The 15066-nt window shown below is 39.3% G+C and overlaps 1 protein-coding gene across 2 annotated transcripts in view; it reads right to left on the bottom strand.

Annotated features, from left to right (window-relative positions):
* The window catches only part of cxcl14 (chemokine (C-X-C motif) ligand 14), a 113365-nt gene extending 98932 nt beyond the window's left edge, over positions 1 to 14433 (bottom strand). Inside the window, exons 1-2 of one of the 2 annotated variants that reach the window (XM_044205563.1) lie at positions 14406 to 14433; positions 12971 to 13009 (exon numbers count right to left, since the gene is read on the bottom strand). In XM_044205563.1, the coding sequence (XP_044061498.1) occupies positions 12971 to 13009; positions 14406 to 14418 (52 nt within the window). In that variant the 5' untranslated portion in view covers positions 14419 to 14433. The remainder of the gene's footprint in view (positions 1 to 12970; positions 13010 to 14405) is intronic. The other variant, XM_044205564.1, reaches the window with a different exon arrangement.
* Between the last annotated feature and the right edge of the window lie 633 nt (positions 14434 to 15066).

Below are 15066 nucleotides of genomic sequence, written 5' to 3'. Positions count from 1 at the left end.
ATCTCTACACCCAATATCTTTAAAACTCTGCAACTCACACCAAAACAGTCTAGATGGATATATAGCACTACAGGTAAGAGGTAAAAATATGTATTTTTGATTTTGGGGTGAACTGTCCCTTCAAACCCAACTAAACCTTAATCATAGCGTTGTCACATCATAAAATGGTTTTTAATTTTGCAGTGGTGATATGTAGGCCTAAACATTTTGGAATGATGGGGGATCAGATCAGAAATTGATAATAATTTGGAAGTTGTTTGAAAGATAGTTGAAAGAGTAGTAGATAGATGAAATGCACTTAACATCAAAGATTTAAGATTTGTGATATTGTGATATTAAAGGGGTAAGGGTATAAACAATGCTATAAATCGACTCACAGTATGTATCGTCACAAAAGAATGATTAAAAGACGTAGAAAAAGTAGATGTACAGTGAATGAGTCAAGATGAGAGAAACTGGAATCAGAAAAATGGTAAATTGCAACACTGCATAGCAAAAGAGCACTGGAAGTGGAACACTAAGATCTAATATTTATGATATCTAACAGTATAAGAACATCTGAGGGTTTTCTGTTGTTGGAAAACGGACAAAAATAATTATTTGCAAACTCTATCTGACCCAGGGCTATTGTTTGGATTTGAAAATACATGACCTTGTTTAATTTGCCTTTCTGTTTCCTCCTTCAGCTTCTCTGGTAGAAGTCCAAGACACCCAAATTAGCCTGATTACTACAAACACTGAAATAAAGACCTTCACCGGAAAGTCCAACAGCGAGCTGACATGCACCAGTTTTTCTCACCGCGAGCCGAATAACTCAAGGTGAGATCGATAGGCGAGGCCCTTTCTACATGAGGCAAGTCTCCTGCGAACTACCCCTAAAGAGCCATTATTTACTGCTTGCTCACACTGCGACAAATGAACTCAGCATGGGCCCATTAATGTGTAATTAGAGAAAAGAACGAGACAAATATTTAACAACACAAGTGTTTCTGCTCATTAGATCAGCTTCAATGGGGGATTATTAATGGTTTCCAGGTTTAAGTTGTGGTGATGAGCTGAGGTTACAAGAGAGTTCAAGTGTGATTTATTTTATAGTGCTACACTGTTGAAGCGTGATACAAAGATTTTATTTTACTATTACTTTCTAACAGTATTTCTATAGTATTTTTAATAGTAATGATAATATATTTCATTGATTTTTGTTGATTTGAAAAAGCAATGCAAGCAATGCAAAATGTTTTCTCAAGATGATGTCACTGATGTCAAGGCATTTATCAGGTAAAAAAAACAACATTATGTCAGTTACAGTTCCTCGCTCCGTTCCAAAGCATTGTCATTTGAATACATTTGGGTTTTTGACTGTTGGTCAAACAGATGCAGCAAACTCAAGGCATGACTTTGGTCTCTAGGAACTTGAAATGAGCATTTGTCATCATTCTATTCAAAAATAAAACATTAATCCTGCAATAATTGATTTTTGGCCACTTTGGGGCAGAAACAAGCTGTGAACACTGACATATTATCAGCTGATGTGGCAAACTCTTTAACAAACAGTTGCTTATTTACACATCTAACAGATACTGAGCAACATTTGGAGTCATGTTTCTGGCCACATAATGAATATATGTCCAATATTCACACTCCTTTTAGCTCTGTTTTTGGACTCCAGCAACTCCTGAGAAATTCTCTGGCTCTTTAGCTGCTAAATGCTCCACTTTGTTCACCAGCTAGTGTTTAACTTTTTCTGTCTGCCGTTTGGTGCTGGGCAGGTAGTGTACTGTCGGCCTTTAGAGCTTTTTTGCTGAAAACAATGCTGAAGAGAGCAGTAAGACTGAACCAAAATAGTGAAACTGAGGGCCGTGAAATCAAAACAATGAGCAGAGTTTAGGGGAACTGCAGAGTCGGGTGATAATTCTCTGTGGGTTCATCACTACGAGTCACATACACGCCGTCATGTGATCCATTGTTATACTGAAATACTGATCATAGCTGCTTTAAGTGTGTTGCAATAAAAGGATACACAAATGAAACAATGTGAGCATGGATGTTAGGCTATTTACTCCTGTATTTGTTAAGAGGATAGCACACCTGAAGCTGCTAGAGATTCTGTGTCTTGTTCAAAGACTTCTTTCCTTTCTCTATGTCAGCATGGATGGCATTGCCAGAGGGAAGGATGTACCAAAAAGATGGTACCTCCATTAATAATTAATTGCGTTCCTCATATTAATTGCAAAATCTGAAATTTAATTTGAGCAATGTATGGATCCTAGAAATCAATCTTGAGTGGGGGGTTTGAGCTAACTTTATCATCAACAGTCTTATCAGACAATCTTTTTCTCTGTAAACACAGAGAGAAAAGCTCAGTTCACACTGAATTACTGTTCGATGTGAAATAAGAAAACTTGGATTCACAGGGACTGCATTAAAGAAGATGATATCTGGCACGCTCCAGGATTTAACAGAGATAGTGGAGTTAGAACTGTTTGAATTAGGCACAGACTGTAGGAACTGGCTGTAGTGGGAAAACTACTCTCCACCCTTAACTTGCTTATGTTGGTCTGATTAAAATTAATGACATAGTCTGGTTGGTTTGGTAGTGGTGAAGCTTTCCCATGTCTTATAATGGTTAATTCATAAGCTGGTTGTGGGGTTTTTTCTTCATTCCACATTCCACACTTTATTTTTGGGGTTTGTTCGCTCTCACCTGAGGAGGATTCCTCCCTGTCCATCCAGTTCTCACTGGCAGTTGATCATGCTCCACAACATCCCCCATAATCCCTTGCTCTGCTTCCATTTGATGTCATCTTTTCCCGAGGATTAACACGGATGCCCCGAAGGCTCACGATAAGCGCATCTTCTTACAACAGCCCAGTCAATGAAAACCAGAATCAGGATTCTTTAAAAGTTTCACTTACACACACACACACACACACACACACACACACACACACACACACACACACACACACACACACACACACACACACACACACACACACACACACACACACACACACACACACACACACGTCAATTATTTATTTAGCGATTTAAAAGCAGAATGAGTAGGATTTGTTGGTTGCAGTTTGTAAACACAACATTCAAAGCTGGCCCCTCCATACCTGCCAACATTTAGGTTTCAAAACACAGGAGTTTTTTCAGTGGTGGCCGGGGGGGGGGTCATGCCCAGACATTTTGACAACAGCTATTGATAGCTTAGCTGGCCCGTCTGCCTGCACAGAGAGCAGCTGCGCACACGCACCTTGGATCGGGGTGTGGGTTGCCAGGTTGTGGAGACACATGGGTTGAAATTGTATGTAGTGTATGGATTCTGTGTGTATATGTGTTTCATAGACGATCTGGCAACTTGGGTGACGTCAGACAACCATCCAAAACTTGGATCCCTGTATTTATAATAAAGTTTGAGGGCCATGCAAATTACGGGAGTTTCCCGGGAAGAACAACAAAACGGGAGGTGGCCTTGACATACGGGAGAAACCTGGGAAAAACGAGAGTGTTGGCAGGTATGTCCCTCCTCTCTGGCTCAATGACACTAGAAGCACACACCCAATGCTGTATATGACCAGGTTGCTGTTCTTCAACATTGGGACAAACCTAGCATTACAGACCTCAAGGGTTATTTTCTCAAAACGTAAAGTTATTTGCATTGGTTGATAGTAGGACTTAGTGTGTACATACACTGCCCAAAGGTTGACATCCAGAAACATCCAGAACACAGTAAAATAAGACAATCCAGGCAGAGGGCAGGGTCTCTGCAGATACAGACACCGCCACACACACTTCTAGTGGGTCATAAGTCATACATTTTTGTATGAGTCTATACATTGTTTTTTTTTTTTTTTTTTTTTAGGAAAATCTTATTCATTCTGCCTTTAATAAACCCAATAAGAAAAAGGTGTACTTGCTGCTCTATAGAAACATTTGTTGATGGAATTTTGGCAGCTTTTGACATTAAATAAAATTAGAATAAATACAATTACATTTTTCTCAACAGAAGTTGTATCAGCCAGCAGTCAAACAGTGAGCCCTGAGGCTAGAGGGTGACTGCTGTGTATGCAGCAATGTTTGGATAAGAACAATATTCAGTCAATTACACAAACTGGGTTTTTTGCCGTGGTCCCTGTGGACTGTGGATTTTTAGCATTTGCCAGCTTGTCCTGAAAAAGTACTTATTTCAGAAGCCGGCTGTACCATGGCATTTAGGTACTGGAATAATATTTGGCTTACAGCCCCAAAATGTGGATTAAGCTTGTAAGCCTCAGACAAAAAATACCAATGCTTGGTTTAGAAGTTTATCTATTCACACATAAATGGTAAACCCCAGAAAGAAGAGAGCTAAAACACATATTTGTACAGATGAGATGAATTAATAGAAACAGGCTTTAAAAACATCTCAAAGACGAAAGACATGTTTTTTTCTTTTACAAAACAAGCAAGCTGACAACAAAACCCACGAGGAGGTAAAATTACATTACAAAAGCAAAATGCATAAATGACAAGTAAGAGAAGTAAACTGAATGACAAGTCTCTGACGCCAGCTGTTAAATCATTCTTTTATTCTCAGACAAAGCCAAGTGCTTGAAAAACAACCCATATGTTTAATGTTATTTAGAGTTACAAAATGGTTTGGTGATTTTATTCAGACTTTTTTCCATTGTGTGTCAATGCCGGCTGAAAATGAACTTTTAGATAAAACACACGTACAGTCAAACCACTTTGTACGCTCCTGTCAGACAACAATAAAATCAGAAGTAGAGAGGATTGAAGATAAGCTTAAAAAGCAAAAAACAAAACCACATTAATACAGAACCCTCATGTTTTCCCAATTGAATTTGACACCTTGGTCTTCAGTCAATACCCACTGATCAATACTTGGACCATGCTGAAACCAACATTTTCAGATGATGCCAAGCATAAATCATTTATGTTATTGACCTCAAGATGGGAAAAACAAAAACATAGTACACACACATTCACATAAACAACACGGTCTGTAGAGACTAAGATCTCTGTGTGTATTTAGGCCCAGCGTCATTTCTCCTGAAATGCAACCACCATTTATCGTCCTGTCTCTTTCTCTCATTCTTTCACCACTTATGCGCAGAAAAACAGGATCATTTGCATTTCTCCGGGGGATATCCCTGCTGGATTTATATGGGTTACATTGCCCATGTTGGTCTGATAACAAAAAATTGTCCTCATCGCACTGCTAATCATTCAGCAGATAAGGGTGGGCTGTTCACTGGGAAAAAAAAATAATAATGAGGGACACACAAAAAAAGTTAATGAGGTTTTTCCTGTACTACACCTCTAGAGGCAAGGGTCGGCTTAGCAGCAATGTCATTAGGCAGGAATTAAACTGGGACTGTTGTTTTGCTGTGCTATCAACTTACATGCTTTAATTGCATAACCAAACTCGTTCTGCTAAAACAAGGCAAGCTGAAGATGCAGCACTGTGAGTGAGACCGGTTGTATTTTGTATCAGTGAAAAACCCTGCTGTCTTGTTTTGTAGGAGCATTTGTTGCAAACTTTTAAACCAGAGCAGACACAAACTCAGTCCCAAAAGAAGCAATACATTAGCGAACACCCTTTAGCAAGCCGGGGACTTTGTCCTAATAGTATTTTAAAGCAGCTGTACTTGGCAATCCATCATGGAGATAGCAATCTCAGTCTGTCCCCCTTATACTGCAGTAGACTTACCATCATCACATACACAGGCGCCCGCATATACATTTATGCAACAAGTAATTTGGGACGGCTTGGAAATACAGCATGACGCAACAAAATGATATAAAATGTGTTCAATCTCGATTTGATTACAAGTATCATTAAACTTTATCAGGAAGTTTTATCAGCCTGCTACGAAATTGGTGAGAAATCTGTGCCCTGCAGACCAGGTAGGTAGAATGGACTCAAGATAATGTCATTCAAAAGGAAGCTGTCCCACTTCTTTCGCAAACAACTCATGTCCTCAAAACTGAAAGTGGGATAAAATAGGCTCCTGCTACTTCTCTGGGAAATGTTGTGTGTTGTAAGGTTAAGCTATTTTTGGGGGGATGGCACTCATTAAAATTCCACTCACTGAATAAGAGCACATATATTTACATATCAGACCAATAATACAGAATGAAACAAAAACTGAAAACTGCTATGTAAGGTATAATTTACTATATTTACACATGTGATACAATCTGTAAACTGCATATTGAAAGTGTGGAAATCAGCCTAATGCTCAGAAGGGGAGTGTGTCTGGGAGAACATGCAGACAGACACACAGATAGACAGGGCACCGACAACAATCTGACAGAAGATATGTCAGAATGAAAAATAGTGCAATTTATTTTGATCTGTATATTCTTATTGTCTTTCCTTTGTTCTGCATTTCCTTTCTTTTGATATACTGGCATGATGAAGGCATCCTCTATTCTCATACTGCTGCCTTGACTGAGTGATGTTTTGTTCAAAAGCGTGTTAATATTTTCATTTGCCTGATTACATTGTGAGGAAACGCTTTCAACTCTGGGGAACAGAAAGTGGAGAGAAGAGTCTGGTAGAGTTCACACATCCATCTTTAGCCCACACACCTCAGCCCCTCATCGCTGCTACCGCACCAAACCTTTGTAATTAAACCTGAGATATCAGGATGGGCGGCGTTGATGCCAGGTGCATACTAAAAATAGTGCTCTCTCATTGGACCCTCTCCTAGGGATGCCATTTTGTCATGCATTATGCATATATGCAAATATGGGACAAGGAAATGGATTACTTGAAAGGGCACCTGTGGTTCCCAGCTCAAAGTTATACGCAACAGGGGAAATGAAGCGAACGGAGCTATCATTTAGCCGGTGCACAGCTGTATGGAGAAGTGGAGAAACACTCTCTCAGACAGTTCTGTAATTCAAAAGTGGATGATGACTGATAAGTGCGCAGACTTTAGGGTATATGCAGGTATATGGAGGGCACTCATCTTTTTCTCTGTTTGTGTACAAGACCATTAGCTTAATTACCATTAAAGGAAACTTGGAGCACAGTATAGCATCAATCCTCACCTCTTTAATCAATTTCATGACAACAACTTGATAAATTGCACCAGTATGGAGAAAATATGGGAAAAGAGAGAGGGAGCAACTTACAGCAAAGATGACAGACCAGTTTTCAACTTACAATTTCATAAACAATTGAACAATTCAACAATTCAAAACATTCAAGTTTTACAAGCACATAAAAGAGGTATGAAGTGGGAGGGGCTGCAGGTTTTGGAAGTATTTTAACCATTGTGAATTCCCATTTCAATGTTTTTCATCTTTTATGATATACTCATTTTTTCTAAATATAGAAACATGGCAGCCTTCTGGATAATTTAACAACAATACAGATTACAGGTTATGGCCAGCAGTTTAAATTCTTTCAGTTCCGTTTCATACTACAGTACCCATGATGCTTAGCCACTGCTGCTATGGAGAAGAAGCCAGTCAAAAGGACGAATCAAGAGCAAGCGAGCGCAGTGGTGGTCGAGTAAGCTAGAGAGTGAATGAAGAGAGGGAGTGGTGGTAGCAAGAAAGCCGGTGAATCTCAGAAATAAAACATTACTTTGATTGTTTCACACCCCTGCCCAACCTGCGCTAATTGCAGCAGCGCCCGATTTGGTGAGACAGCCTATGCTCAAAGGTCCGCCCCACTGGCTAAACTTTGATAGCACCACCAGGTAACAAGTTGGGGCAGTGTAAGTTATGTGCTAAGCCTCATAAAAACGTGTATTGTATGTTTTCCAACTGTAACGTTGCTGTGCTAGTAACAAAACACTATTGCACTTGCTAACTCGCTATTGCACTTACTCTATGCTCAGAAGCTCAGTTATTTCCAGTTTCTTTTCGGGATCCTAAAGTATGTCTCAAGCACTCTCCTGCACATATGTGGCCCAAAGCTTTGGTGTAACGCACCACCAGTTGTCCCTGGCACCGGGCAGCTCTGCGCTGCTATCCTCACGGGTGGGGGTGATTGACTCACAGCTGTGGCGGCCTCTTCCTCCTCCATATGCCATAATTCCTCCGCATAGTATTCTGGCTCACATAAGTAGCCTCGAAAGTCTGATTCCAGCATTACACTATTAAAATAGTTTTCTTCCATAGTTACAGGAACATTGCCTTCTGCCAGTGGTTGTTCTAGCCAGTTGATTTTGGACAGGATGTTTTGATTTTGGAGCGGTGAGGAGCCGCCCGTCTCTCGATCCGACTGTCCGTGGAGGCGGGCATACAAAAAATGCCGAAATACAATTTGTAGTTCAAACAACAGGCCTAGCCGGGGAGCTCTGGGTGCAGGCAACATGGAGGGAAGCTAACCATTGTTTAGTTTGCATATACTACCCACATTGTAATGATACAAAGCTGGTTGAAAATCGGCAAAGTTTCCCTTTAATTTCTCCAACAGCCACTCACAACTATATTTAGACTTCTACTTCAAGAAGTTATGGATAGCTGTGCGCCACTCTTACACTGCATAAACCCACTTGAGGTAAAACTGTAGCCGAAATATATGTGCCCTGCTTTATTCAATCCCAAGGCAGCAGAAAGAAAACCTACCTTACCCAGCATTTCTCTGCCAGCTTCCCTCTGAATCCAATTCTTTAAATACCTCCATTTCCTGTCACCTACTCATATATAACTTCCACAAGGGACACCACTGCTCACTATCGTCATCATGCTCTGTAGCTGCATGTTGTCAGACAAGAATGTAAATGCATTTACATTTTTGTCTGACAACATGCTGACTAATTGTTAAAATGTGAATGTACAGTATGCAAATTTAAATCTGCATTGTACATGTATATTTTAAGAGTTATGTATAGCTGAATGTATATTTCATGTCCCGCTCTACACCTTTTCTAATGTGATGTAATTCAAATTTTTCAAACACCTGCTACCTCTTCTTCCTAAAATGAAGCAATTCTATTATTGCATCATGATATTTGTAGCTTTAGAAGGGCCCAAGGGAGATGAATGAATTCCAGCCTAGTGCTCTATCCTTCCTGATGAGAATTCATCCTATATAAAGCAAACTGAGGCACACTTTCTTTTATCCTTTCATGTGGGCACAAGAGAGCTACACACAGCCACCTATAGAGTGTCTAAAGCAGGCAGATGCACTGTTAGTTCTGAACAAAGGTGACAGCTCTCAGTCATCCACTCAATGCAGGTGAAATTGGGGTCTCAGTCTTGACTCTGGCAGGGGCCCTTGTGACTGGGGTTCAGAATCAAAAAGCCTGAATAGCAGCTACATGTGTGAAGCGCATGAACAGGGAAGCAAGAAGTCAAGGAACCAGGGTAATATCCTTAGTCACAATCGTGTGTCTGTGTGCCTGCATGTGCGGATATGTGAACTTCATGCACTGTTGGCATGAATAAAAACTGATTCTATAAACAGTCCAATTATCCTGCATGTCTCCCTCCTATCTGCTGCTTCTTTGTGCTCAGAATGCGTAAGCTATATACTGTATGAGTGCTGCCTGGCAAAGAAGTTGTTAGCCCATAAGCTTCTGTCTCATTAGTACAAGCTATAGAAACTGATTTCTCCAGCATATGTGATGCAGAGCACACCCACACTGTACGGTATGTTTGTTTGTATTTAACACAATGAACATCAATTAGTTGCACTATGAAGATCTTGTAGTCCCTCTGTAAACTGTACAAACACAACATTGTTTTTGAGTTATGCAAATACAAAACTACAGTATATTAGAGCCCAACCAATGATGGACTTTTGAGGCTGATATCGCCATCATTATATGTTTTAAAAAATCAATTTATTAGCCGATATTAATTAAAAAAAATAAACACTTAACATTTGTTGGGTCTCTGTAAATAATATTATAAAAAGTACGGTCTAGACCTGCTCTATAGGAAAAGTGCAATGAGATAACTTCTGTTATGAATTGCCGCTATATAAATAAAATTGAACTGAATATGGATCCTTGGTTATAAAAGAATTTTGACCAAGATATGTATTGAGCAGGGACTTTTACAGTTGATAAACTTATCTCTCTGATAGACAAACTATGTAATGGAGAAACGGTTTTTAAATTACCTCAAACATATGTTTGGCATTTCTGTACTGCAGTCTATTGTTACTTATAATATAATAAGCTAATATTGCCAATTTATCAGTCAAGTTCTACTATATATGATATTGTTATGTATTTCAGAGCTGAAATGATTAGGGTAGTAGATTATAAATGTAAATATTTGCTGGTTTTCCTCCTCTTATATCATAGTTAATTGAATATCTTTTTGGTCGGGCAAAAGAAGCAATCTGAATATGTCAATTTGGATGAAACAGTGACTTGATTAATCAAGAAAATAATCAGCAGACTATTTAGGTGTGAAAACAATCACTATTTGCAGCCCTACTGTATTTGTGGATCCGTATCTGTGCATGCCTTTAAATGGATATCATTTTAATGATGTGGGTGTATGTTATTAAAAGGTGTGTATTTGAACAAGTAGGTGCTTGTGTCCACCTGATCTCCAGCCAGCTTTGGCCATTAGCCAGAGGCCAAGCCTGTTCAGATGTGCAGGTCAGAGTTGTGATCTAATCTAAAGGATCTGTGTCTGATAGGTCTCCACTGTAAACAGAGTGGCCAGCCGGAGCCAGTGGGCAGTGGGGATGGAATGGGCAGGCAGACATTAGCACAAGGGTAATTGCACTCCCCACGGCAGCCCACTGAATGACATCTAATATTGCTGGGGAGGGCAGCTAACCATTACCTGGTGCAGAATAAGAGCTTTTTCTGATGGCCACTGAAGTCCAATTGCGCTCGAAAATGGTTCATCATACACCCCGGTCGACCAATTTAGCCTCCTATGCTGCTGTGTCTGAGGAAGGTACGGCAACTAGATTATTGATTGTCCTTGAGATTTTTCATACATTGATGTTTTTCCATAGACTTTGAATTGACAGGAGGGTTGTTAAAGTGAAGAAGGTGACTGTTGCATTTATGGATGCGGTGCAGTGCAGAGGCACACAAGCCTAATAATTGGGGGCCTTTGGCAACTTAATCTAACTTTAGGCTCCCTCAGCTATGCAAGATTTGAATTCACTAGAATAATGTGCTCTATAAGCAAAATGTGGTCTCAAATGTGCTCTATGTTTGTTTGCAGCCAGTTTCATCATTCTGTAGTGATTCATTTTGACATATTAAACATGCTTTGATCACTCTTTGAATAAAAAAGACTTTGTTTTCAGAAAAATATATTTTTCAAACGCACTAAGTGTTGCAGCTCGTGCTTGCATAGCTAAAAGTTGTGTATGAAGAAAAAAAGTCCATCTCATGAATATATCCCCACAGGGAATGCACAGGATTATGGCTCAGTGATAAACAGATGCTGTAAAAGAAAAGAGTAAATCAATGAAGCCATATATTGGAATGATGAAATAGTTACTTCACAGCTACTGTTTGCAGAAGCCATCCAGCTGTCTCTTTTTCTTCGTTTTATTACACTGAGAATCTCGTATGTCCCAGAAGACCTTAAAAGCACTGGATTAAGTGCACCTTTTGCTCATTTTGTTGTCACCACCAGTTAAGTTTTGCATTTTTTTCCCTTGTCTATATAGCTCTGATTGCTTCTCTTGCAGGCCTAATTGCTGCAATTGCTGAACCCAGGCTCTCCTTTCCTGCTTGCCAAAAAGCTTGAAATCAGGCTACAACCCATCTGCCTCATAGCTTCCAGATCAGCTCTACAGCTGGTCTTCAGGACCTGGTTGATGTGCAGATGTGGGGTTTCATTTATAAAGCTTAACTCTGCCAAAAATCCCTCCTAAAATTTGGCAATTAAAATTTCTGAAAAGGTCAAAAGTTTACTCATGCTGGACAATTTAAACATGATTGTGATTTATACTTGCAGTTGCAGTTCATGAAATCTTTAAGAATCTGGTTGCTTCCTTAGTGCGTGTGTAATTTTCTACTGCCTATGCATAAATTTGCTGTGAATTTAGTCATGGTTTGAACCTAACTCTCAGGTCTCTGATAGATGCTGTAGTTGCTTCAGCATGCGGCTCCTTGTGAGCTACACCTGAAGAAATGGTCCCTCTAGCCGCCTTTGTGAACCAAAAAATGGAGCTACCAGCGAGTTATTCAAAATTTACAACCCAGTTCCTCTCATCAGTCGTGCTCCTCGCAGATTCAACTCAGCAGCCAGTCTTGCCTCAGCGGCAGAATTGCTTTATCTTGCGCCAGCCTGGGCTACAGTTCCACCACTGTCTCAAAAACAACAGTGCACAGTATCAACACACGAGTACGAATCAGTGAGTGCTATGCTGTTAACACTGCAGTAACTCTCCGGGGCTGAAGGTAATTTCTGGCCAATTGCTGCCAATTGTCTTGTTTGAATCATTATCACGGCACATATCACTTTAAATTCTATTTTAAAAAGAGGAAAAGTAAAAAAACTCATCACACTATTGTGGCTCTAAGTAGACTGACACCACTCAAGATCATTTCCTGTTGAATTATAGAAGGAGGCTTCTGCAGTATGCTTATAAACAAACCAGTCAGTCAGTCATTCAGTCTGTCAGGAGCCAGCTGGACTAGGCAGCAACCCAGCGCTGGAGGGGAATTGGAGGCGAGGAAGACACGGTGTAAGATTATCAAAGAGAGCAGAGGGCTGTGTGTCTAAAGGCTTAGCAGAGGCACACCAAACACCAACAAGAATTAAGGGGGTGGGCTGTGTGGGGGGTCATTTGGGTGGCAGAATGAGTGGGAGACAGACAGAAAGAGAGACAGAGACTGAGAGAAACGCAGATAAAGAGATGTGGTTCTGAAATGATTGAGAATGAAACCACCTCTGCTGACAATCACACGGGAATTGCGTGTCTGTGTGATTAGGTGTGTGTGAGAGTGGAAGTGAGAGAGACAGTGCGTGCATGTCTTTGCATGAGTATGCGCAAGGCGCTTACTTGGTAAGTTTCCCCTGGGGACTGTTGTTTGTTTCCTATCTGTCAAATGGTATACAGAAAATATTTAAAACATATTCAGACAGACACCTAGCTGGTGATGGTGAACTTCGGAGGTCACACAATCTTCACAAACAGTGTTTACTGTGTCAAAGATTTTATGCTAAGTAGTTTATTTTTTATAGGAGTCTATATATGTCAGGTAATTTCATTCAATTGTATTATTGTATTATTTTTTTTTTTTTTGATTATACAGGCAGCAAGGCATAAACAGACATTCACAAAACTAATAAATCACAGGTTTGATCCACGGCCAAAAAACTGTTCATTTACCCATCTACAGTAAAACTTCAATTAATACCTCTACAATTACTTGTAGCAACATTTCCTGTCCTGCAGACATATTAACAGTAAACTTAATAACATTACTGCCGTATGCAGCAGTATTGCATACTAACAAAAGTGTTTAGAGATAAATGATTGACAACAATTTTGATAACCAATCTTTTAGGTTATTTATCAAACATTTGCTGATTCCAACTTTTCGAATATTATTTCTTTGGGTTTTAACCATTTGTCAGCAATTTGACGACATCCTCATGGCTTTGGGCATTTTTCATTATTTTCTGGCAGTTTTTACTAAGAATCAACTAATTATTTGAAATCAATAGATTAATCAATAGATTAATCTATAGTGAAAATGATCATTAGTTGTAGCCCTCAGATGTGGAATGAAACTAAAAACATTTACTCAAGTACCATACTTAAGTATAAATTTGAGGTTCTTAACTTCAGTATTTCCATATCATGCCACTTTATACAGTACTTATACTCTACTCCACTACAATTCAGAGGCAAATACTGTACTTTTTAAACACACTTAATTGACAGCTATAGTTACATGTTACTTCAAGAATTTACTAACAAAATATATGATAAACAAATAGAATGCAAAGCTATTGATTAAAACTGTGTTTCCCAAACCTCTCCTGGAGTACCCCTTGTCCTGCATGTTTTATATCTCTCCCTGCTCCAACACAGCTGATTCAAATAATCAACTGTTATGAACTCCCGAAGCTGCTTTATAATAAACTGATCATTTAAATCAGCTGTGTTGGAGCAGGGAGAAATCTAAAACATGCAGGAAAAGGGGGTACTCCAGGAGAGGTTTGTACCTCACAGTGAATAAAAGTTCAATTTGCTCCACCTTGCTAAAATGCTACTTACACATTAATAATAATAATACAGTTTTTCTGCATTGAGTACTTTACTTTGATTTATTTATTTTGATACTTTGTTCTAATAATACTCAGACTTTTATGTGTAATGGAGTATTTTTACAGTGCTGCATTTAATTAAGTAGTCCTAGATATGTTTGGGACGTCCCAGTAGCTCACCTGGTAGAGCGCGCACCCCATGTACAAGGCTGAGTCCTTACCGCAGTGGCCCATGTTAAAATCCAACCCGTGGCCCTTTGCTCCCACATTTCCTGTCTCTCTTCAGCTGTCCCTATCAAATAAAGACAAAAAGACCAAAAAAAAATAGTATTTAAAAAAAAAAAGTGTAGTCCTAGATATGTTTGACAAAAACATACTGTATGTATTTATAGAGGTTCTGTTTGAGGTATTTACATTTACATGGTGCAGTGGCTTTAAAAATGGATTAAAACTTGTACCCCGTAGGAGTAAGTCCCCACCTCTGGTTCAAAGCTTTTGTTGGAACTTTTTCTCCTGTGCCTCCCCCTCTTTTCTCCAACTACTGATGTGAAATAAATAAATAAATAAACTAAACAGTAAACTTAAGTGGGCCGCCCGCCCCCTTCATAAAAAGCTAAAGACATTTTCTGGTATTAGTTAAATTTAGTCTGCCAAACCTGTCTGGCTGCTTACCCTGTTAGTAATACAGTGTTTTCGAATCATGTATTTTTTTTAAAAGGATATTACCAACTCACCTTAGGAAATTGGAGGATATTTTAAGAAAATAAAATCTGTGTTGTGGTAGAAAAACACAAGAGTTAAACTGTGACTAATCTGCTTTCCATGTGAGAGTCTGCGATGAAGCATAGGAGAAAGCTAAAATAATCTGAACTTTCACTGCAG

This window comes from Siniperca chuatsi, linkage group LG8 (assembly GCF_020085105.1).
Source record: "Siniperca chuatsi isolate FFG_IHB_CAS linkage group LG8, ASM2008510v1, whole genome shotgun sequence".
Taxonomy (NCBI): domain Eukaryota; kingdom Metazoa; phylum Chordata; class Actinopteri; order Centrarchiformes; family Sinipercidae; genus Siniperca; species Siniperca chuatsi.
This window is presented reverse-complemented; position numbering and strand designations above follow the sequence as displayed.